This window comes from Schistocerca serialis, chromosome 2, assembly GCF_023864345.2.
Source record: "Schistocerca serialis cubense isolate TAMUIC-IGC-003099 chromosome 2, iqSchSeri2.2, whole genome shotgun sequence".
NCBI classification, from domain to species: Eukaryota; Metazoa; Arthropoda; class Insecta; order Orthoptera; family Acrididae; genus Schistocerca; species Schistocerca serialis.
This window is the reverse complement of record NC_064639.1, coordinates 729,419,027-729,427,315: the sequence shown is the minus strand read 5'-3', so window position 1 is coordinate 729,427,315 and position 8,289 is coordinate 729,419,027. Positions and strand designations below refer to the sequence as shown.

Here is an 8,289-nt window from a genome sequence, read left to right as displayed (position 1 = left end):
GAATATTTATTCTGTGAAAGGGAAGAAGGCACTATCTCTCTGAAAACTGGCATTGGAGTCCAGTACTGGCAGTGGAAACAGCATGTGGAAGATATCAACCTCAAAGAATCTAAAATAAGCCCTATTTTATCAGTTAAGTGAGTCAGTAAATAATTATACAATTGGCTCAGAGCCAAAGGGCATTATATATTTCAGACTTGCAGATGCAAATATCAAATGAAAATCTGATTCTACAGTTCTAGCATTTGAGGCATTATTACATCAGGTAACAAAATATAAACAATACTTTCTAGAAACTGTACAGAGGCTGTATCTTTCTTAATTGAGCATGACAACCTGTAAATTTGACAAAATAGTATGACCTGTAGAACATGAATCATCAGGTCCGTCTCCTCATAGTGTGCAGTGTTGCATGTATGGCTTTATGGGGGTGCTGACTGGCAAAAATCTCATTGTTAGTACTGTAAATGGCCTAAATTTGGGTAAGAGCTTTACGAAAATTTGTGTCAAACGGTTCTATCAAACTCTTTCAGTGTTTAAATCCTCTTAATTTTAGATTGGCATGGCCATGGGCATGTGCTTTTGAGTGTCTGTGTTGTGTGTGTGGATATGTTTACTTCTATTAGAGAAAAATCAAGAGCTCGGAAAGTAGTATAATATACTGTTTTCTAATGTGGATTCCTATGCACCCCACATCCATCAGCTATAGGTGAGTGGTTGCCTTTCCTTTTATGAGTTTCTGTGCACCCCACATCCATCAGCAATAGGTGAGTGGTAGCCTTTCCTTTATTTCATGTATATCCCTTTTCATTACTGTAGCTGCAATGTTTAATTCTTGTAAGTGGGAAAGTAAAAAACGAGCAGTCATCAATCATGTTCCGTTTTTACTATAAAATGAAAGCATGAGAAAATGTCACCATACAAGCTTTAAAATATGGGTTCATGTTATGGAGATTTACAGTCCTGAAAGAAAGTTAATATCACATACTTATTAATACCACTGGTAAATTACATCAGCAGGTTTTTAAAATTTAAATCACATTTCGGCATTTTATCTCCTGTGAGACTATTGAGAAAGTAGCAGAACATGTGATCATAATACAAACATTTACAATAGCGTATTATCAATAATATGGTATAAAATGTCAGAGTCACATATAAAATATAACCTTTTGTTAGTAGACACAAGTTTACAGTGGTACCAAGACAAGTTAATGCTTAGATGAAGCTTGACATCAAGTATTTGACACATTATAATTCTTAAAATGTGTGCAAATGTCATATGTCACACAGTAACAATGATTCAAAAATATTTATTCTTTATAATGTATAGTGTGTTATTTTTGATACAATATAAAAATCTTTTCTCCTCTTCTGCTTCTGTTGTCTCTGAAGGCACTTGAATATTTTACGGTTACTATTTGTACTTATATTCTCTTCCATGGTCACAAACACTAAACACTGTTGTCAGCAGATGAAAATCTGGAGCCAACAAGGCACAAGCTACTCCAGACTCAGTACCTGTTAGACTGATGTAGGCTGTGGAGTGGGATCCAGTCAACAACTTCGTTTTCAGATCTTGTTCTACTAGGTATTTTCATCTGGACTGACTGAATGCTGCTACTACTCTGTAAAACCCCAGCGAAATTTTATGAATACTGGACACTGTGTAATACCTTTGTGAGATCTAATTATAAATTATAAATAAAAATAACTATAATAATAACAATTATTATTATTACTGTTATTGCTGTTTATTTGTAGAGTATGTCAAAGGTCATGATACAGGTTTATGAGAGCTACTTAAAAGCATCCTCAAATTACGTGGTAATACTGATTTTCTTCATTATCATCAAGTAATTGTAGGGAGCTCTCCCAGTTATATTAAACCATAACTGCACACATAATTACAAGTTCTAGTGTCATAACATAAGCATTATTCCAAAAACAGTGACTTGTACACAAAATATAAGTATTGCCTGGAGATATATCCTAAAAAAACATCCTGTAGAATGATCACAAGGAACTTATTTGATATACTTTCATTATTAAAGATCTGTTCCTCATGTCCTTGGTTGATTTTTCTATAGTCTGACTGTATCACACATTATGTAAATTGAATGTATAGGGGGGAGAAAGGAAAGGAAAAGGAAGGAATTCATTATTTATCCAAGCTGCAGATTCTGTATGGTGTTCTGTTCTTTTTGACATGCTCGAAAGAGCAGACACCACACATTCATATATGTCACACATGTTGCAATCTTTTGTCTGTGAAACTACTAGATATTTCATTTCTTGTAGCCACCACAGCTTACTCCACACTTGGCTGGAGCAGGCCACCCCGGTGGGCTGCCAGTTAAGAAAATCCAGTGGCAGACACTGTCATACTGCTAGCTTAAGTCCTGCACGTCACAGGATGCCTTACGACAGTCCAGCTTGCTCTACATGTACACCACCTGGAACAGCTCATCTCATTGTAAGCGACAACAAGCAGAGCTTTTTGTCACAACAGTATTGTCTGAACAGCTATACTTAGGCCTCCAAGCCCTGCAGAAGATCATTTGCACTGGGGACATGTCCCTCACCTCACAACATTAGACTTGTCATGCCCTGACATCAGGCTGGGCTTCTAACATGATGCATAGTGCTACGCTTTGCTTTCAGTTGTGCTTTGACTCCAGTCTCAGCACTGATGCAGTCTCCATGCCAACCAGCTGCCTTCTCAGTCCACACCAGATGCTAGAGACAGTCATGGGCCTGCTAGCATCAGGTAGCATAATACTGTCACGTAACAGACTGGGCAGACTCCAGTGCAGTCATTCAGCACACACCAGCACATAGCACTCCACCGTCTCTGGGGATCCCAGGTTCAAACCAGGTCATGCCAAATCTGGCTTTCTCTGGAGTTTGCTGTGTTGACCCTGCCAACTCAGCAAGGCTGCCACCAGCACTACTGATGATACATTCTATCACTTCAGTTGCTCTTGACTAGGGGTACTAACTGACTGTGCTGTCAAGAATGAATGCCAATAAAAACTTTATATGACCTGAGATCATTCTCTAGCTTCACCATTTCCACAGCTCTGGCATTACCCATTTCCTCAGGATACCCATAATCAACACTCTGAAAATCTCGTGGCCTTCTGTGTGTACTTGGGTGATTACATTGCTGCCGGCAACCCAGACTGCTAAAGTCTGCTTACAGAAGTACAGTGTGTGTGAAATCTTATGGGACTTAACTGCTAAGGTCATCAGTCCCTAAGCTTACACATTACTTAACATAAATTATCCTAAGGAGAAACACACACACCCATGCCCGAGGGAGGACTCAAACCTCCGCCGGGACCAGCTGCACAGTCCATGACTGCAGTGCCTTAGACTACTGCCAGAAAACAGTGAACAACTTTGTGAGGAAATTGTCTACAATGACACTCCAGCACAGTGAGTGCAGTGCAATGTTTTTCACACTGGTAGTTTTGTTGTTGATTCCTTTCCTATTGAATATCTTCCCTGTTATTGTAGGCACTGGCTTTGCAAGGTCCAAACTGCGGGGAGGGTGAGGGGGGGGGGGGGGGGGGGAGGATACTACTGCAAAATCCACTCATGCCTTACTATATCAAGTGTTGAAGATGCAGCAGACCATACAGAATTATGCAAGCATTTAGAGGCATTGAAAGAAGATAAGAGGGAAGAGTCTGCATCCAGTATGTTAACACCCTTCCTAGCTGCTAACACTTGTGGCTTAGTCTCTCCTTTTTCTGGTAAAGCTGGGGAGGATATATTGACATTTGTGGATAACATGTTAACAATCACTATGTTGTAACTTTTATATCTTAAATATGGATAAATTACATTTTTATTGGGGACACTAAGGGATTTTTTTTTGGTCATCAGTCTACTGACTCGTTTGGTGCGGCCTGCCACGAATTCCTTTCCTGTGCTAACCTCTTCATCTCAGAGTAGCACTTGCAACCTACGTCCTCAATTATTTGCTTGACGTATTCCAATCTCTGTCTTCCTCTACAGTTTTTGCCCTCTACAGCTCCCTCTAGTACCATGGAAGTCATTCCCTCATGTCTTAGCAGATGTCCTATCATCCTGTCCCATCTCCTTATCAGTGTTTTCCACATATTCCTTTCCTCTCCGATTCTGCGTAGAACCTCCTCATTCCTTATCTTATCAGTCCACCTAATTTTCAACATTCGTCTATAGCACCACATCTCAAATGCTTCGATTCTCTTCTGTTCCGGTTTTCCCACAGTCCATGTTTCACTACCATACAATCCTGTACTCCAGACGTACATCCTCAGAAATTTCTTCCTCAAATTAAGGCCGGTATTTGATATTAGTAGACTTCCCTTGGCCAGAAATGCCTTTTTTGCCATAGCGAGTCTGCTTTTGATGTCCTCCTTGCTCTGTCCATCACTGGTTATTTTACTGCCTAGGTAGCAGAATTCCTTAACTTCATTGACTTCGTGACTATCAATCCTGATGTTAAGTTTCTCGCTGTTCTCATTTCTACTACTTCTCATTACCTTCGTCTTTCTCCGATTTACTCTCAATCCATACTGTGTACTCATTAGACTGTTCATTCCGTTCAGCAGATCATTTAATTCTTCTTCACTTTCACTCAGGATAGCAATGTCATCAGCGAATCATATCATTGATATCTTTCACCTTGTATTTTTATTCCACTCCTGAACCTTTCTTTTATTTCCATCATTGCTTCCTCGATGTACAGATTGAAGAGTAGGGGCGAAAGGCTACAGCCTTGTCTTACACCCTTCTTAATACGAGCACTTCGTTCTTAATCGTCCACTCTTATTATTCCCTCTTGGTTGTTGTACATATTGTATATGACCCGTCTCTCCCTATAGCTTACCCCTACTTTTTTCAGAATCTCGAACAGCTTGCACCATTTTATATTGTCGAACGCTTTTTCCAGGTTGACAAATCCTATGAAAGTGCCTTGGTTTTTCTTTAGCCTTGCTTCCATTATTAGCCGTAACATCAGATTTGCCTCTCTCGTCCCTTTACTTTTCCTAAAGCCAAACTGATCGTCACCTAGCGCATTCTCAATTTTCTTTTCCATTCTTCTGTATATTATTCTTGTAAGCAGCTTCGATGCATGAGCTGTTAAGCTGATTGTGCAATAATTCTCACACTTGTCAGCTCTTGCCGTCTTCAGAATTGTGTGGATGACGCTTTTCCGAAAGTCAGATGGTATGTCGCCAGACTCATATATTCTACACACCAACGTGAATAGTCGTTTTGTTGCCACTTCCCCCAATGATTTTAGAAATTCTGATGGAATGTTATCTATCCCTTCTGCCTTATTTGTCCGTAAGTTCTCCAAAGCTCTTTTAAATTCCGATTCTAATACTGGATCCCCTATCTCTTCTAAATCGACTCCTGTTCCTTCTTCTATCACATCAGACAAATCTTCACCCTCATAGAGGCTTTCAATGTATTCTTTCCACCTATCTGCTCTCTCCTCTGCATTTAACAGTGGAATTTCCGTTGCACTCTTAATGTTAACACCTTTGCTTTTAATGTCAGCAAAGGTTGTTTTGACTTTCCTGTATGCTGAGTCTGTCCTTCCGACAATCATATCTTTTTCGATGTCTTCACATTTCTCCTGCAGCCATTTCGTCTTAGCTTCCCAGCACTTCCTATTTATTTCATTCCTCAGCAACTTGTATTTCTGTATTCCTGATTTTCCCGGAACATGTTTGTACTTCCTCCTTTCATCAATCAACTGAAGTATTTCTTCTGTTACCCATGGTTTCTTCGCAGCTACCTTCTTTGTACCTATGTTTTCCTTCCCAACTTCTGTGATGGCCCTTTTTAGAGATGTCCATTCCTCTTCAACTGTACTGCCTACTGCACTATTCCTTATTGCTGTATTCATAGCGTTAGAGAACTTCAAACGTATCTCGTCATTCCTTAGTACTTCCGTATCCCACTTCTTTGCGTATTGATTCTTCCTGACTAATGTCTTGAACTTCAGCCTACTCTTCATCAATACTATATTGTGATCTGAGTCTTATATCTGCTCCTGGGTACGCCTTACAATCCAGTATCTGATTTCGGAATCTCTGTCTGGCCATGATGTAATCTAATTGAAATCTTCCCGTATCTCCCGGCCTTTTCCAAGTATACCTCCTCCTCTTGTGATTCTTGAACAGGGTATTAGCTATTACTAGCTGAAACTTGTTACAGAACTCAATTAGTCTTTCTCCTCTTTCATTCCTTGTCCCAAGTCCATATTCTCCTGTAACCTTTTCTTCTGCTCCTTCCCCTACAACTGCATTCCATTTGCCCATGACTATTAGATTTTCGTCCACCTTTACATACTGTATTACCCTTTCAATATCCTCATACACTTTCTCTATCTGTTCATCTTCAGCTGGCGACGTCGGCATGTATACCTGAACTATCGTTGTCGGTGTTGGTCTGCTGTCGATTCTGATTAGAACAATCCGGTCACTGAACTATTCACAGTAACACACCCTCTGCCCTACCTTCCTATTCATAACGAATCCTACACCTCTTATACCATTTTCTGCTGCTGTTGATATTACCCGATACTCATCTGACCAGAAATCCTTGTCTTCCTTCCACTTCACTTCACTGACCCCTACTGTATCTAGATTGAGCCTTTGCATTTCCCTTTTCAGATTTTCTAGTTTCCCTACCACGTTCAAGCTTCTGACATTCCACGCCCCGACTCGTAGAACGTTATCCTTTCGTTGATTATTCAATCTTTTTCTCATGGTAACCTCCCCCTTGGCAGTCCCCTCCCGGAGATCTGAATGGGGGACTATTCCGGAATCTTTTGCCAATGGAGAGATCATCATGACACTTCTTCAATTACAGGCCACATGTCCTGTGGATACACGTTACGTGTCTTTAATGCAGTGGTTTCCATTGCCTTCTGCATCCTCGTGTCGTTGATCATTGCTGATTTTTCCACCTTTAGGGGCAATTTCCCACCCCTAGGACAAGAGAGTGCCCTGAACCTCTATCCGCTCCTCCACCCACTTTGACAAGGCCGTTGGCAGAATAAGGCTGACTTCTTATGCCGGAAGTCTTCAGCCACCAATGCTGATTATTTATCAAAATTTAGGCAGTGGCGGGGATCGAACCCGGGACTGAAGACGTTTTGATTATGAATCAAAGATGCTACCCCTTTTTTTTTTTTTTTTTTTTTTTTTTTTTTTTAATCTCCTCATTTTGTTCGCTTTTGTTCGTTGAATCTGCTCGGGGCGGACGTCGTAAGACACCCGTTTCAGTTCGTCGTTGATCGATTAACTCAGTTTTTTATTACAGAGGGCAGCTAACCCTCTGACCGAACGCGCTGAGCTACCCCTAGACCACGGGGCTTATACTAAAGGATATGTAATGTTTAATGAGGAGTTAATGGAATGCAATGACATTAGAGAGTCCTGAGTGATGGGTTGTTACAATAGAAGAATGGCTGTAGGTATTATAGAGAAAAGGATTAAAACATTATTTGTCAACACATATGTGTTAACAGACAGCAATGATACAAACAGGAGCAATGACACAAACATGGTCCTTCTGCAAGAGGCAGAGCAGAGCACATTAAATGCATTTTTGTGGTGCCACCTTCTGATGTGTCAAGGAAAGTAAGGGCTGTGTTCCCTGAGAATTTTACTAAAGCCATGGGAATTGCAGCAGCATTGAAAGAAGCTGATGCAGTGACGCAAGTTCACGATAGAAGTAGAGTATATTCTGCAGCAGTCAAGTGTTACTATTGTGGGTGGTCAGGCCACATATGGTGAGAGTGCCTTTAGCCACAGTGTAAGAAATGTGGGCAAGTAGGGCATTGGGAATTGCAGGCAGAAAACTAATAAGAGGTGTGATTGAGGGTCAAAGGAGGGGAATAGTAATCCACCATTAAACAGCAGTGGGGGCTCCAGGCCTGCCTGCCTGGCACTCCCAGTAAGTACAAGGTGTCCATGTTAAACATATAATTATATAAAATGTAGCAACTTGAGAAGTAATTGAGATATTTATTGATGGTATATTTCTACAAGTTTGGTAACTCAAAATGTTTTGTTACACATCTAATACTTTCAATATGCAGACTATTAGTGGTGTGATACACATCTAATCTGTATTCATTCTCTCCAAGCTCTCTGCAGCGTTGCAAGCATCACATTTGCAATAGCTGCGCAACTGTGATGATGCAGATCTGGTAGTCATGAATTGGTACCTGGTATGCTTGATTCTTGATAAAGCCCCACAGAAAAAAATCAAGTG

At 40.5% G+C, this 8,289-nt stretch overlaps 1 protein-coding gene across 1 annotated transcript in view; it reads right to left on the bottom strand.

Annotated features, from left to right (window-relative positions):
* Window positions 1–1,050: 1,050 nt before the first annotated feature.
* Window positions 1,051–8,289, bottom strand: part of LOC126456372 (Down syndrome cell adhesion molecule-like protein Dscam2) — a 155,194-nt gene continuing 147,955 nt past the window's right edge. Inside the window, exon 16 of the mRNA XM_050092126.1 lies at window positions 1,051–1,628. Coding sequence (XP_049948083.1) covers window positions 1,515–1,628 — 114 coding nt within the window. The 3' untranslated portion in view covers window positions 1,051–1,514. The remainder of the gene's footprint in view (window positions 1,629–8,289) is intronic.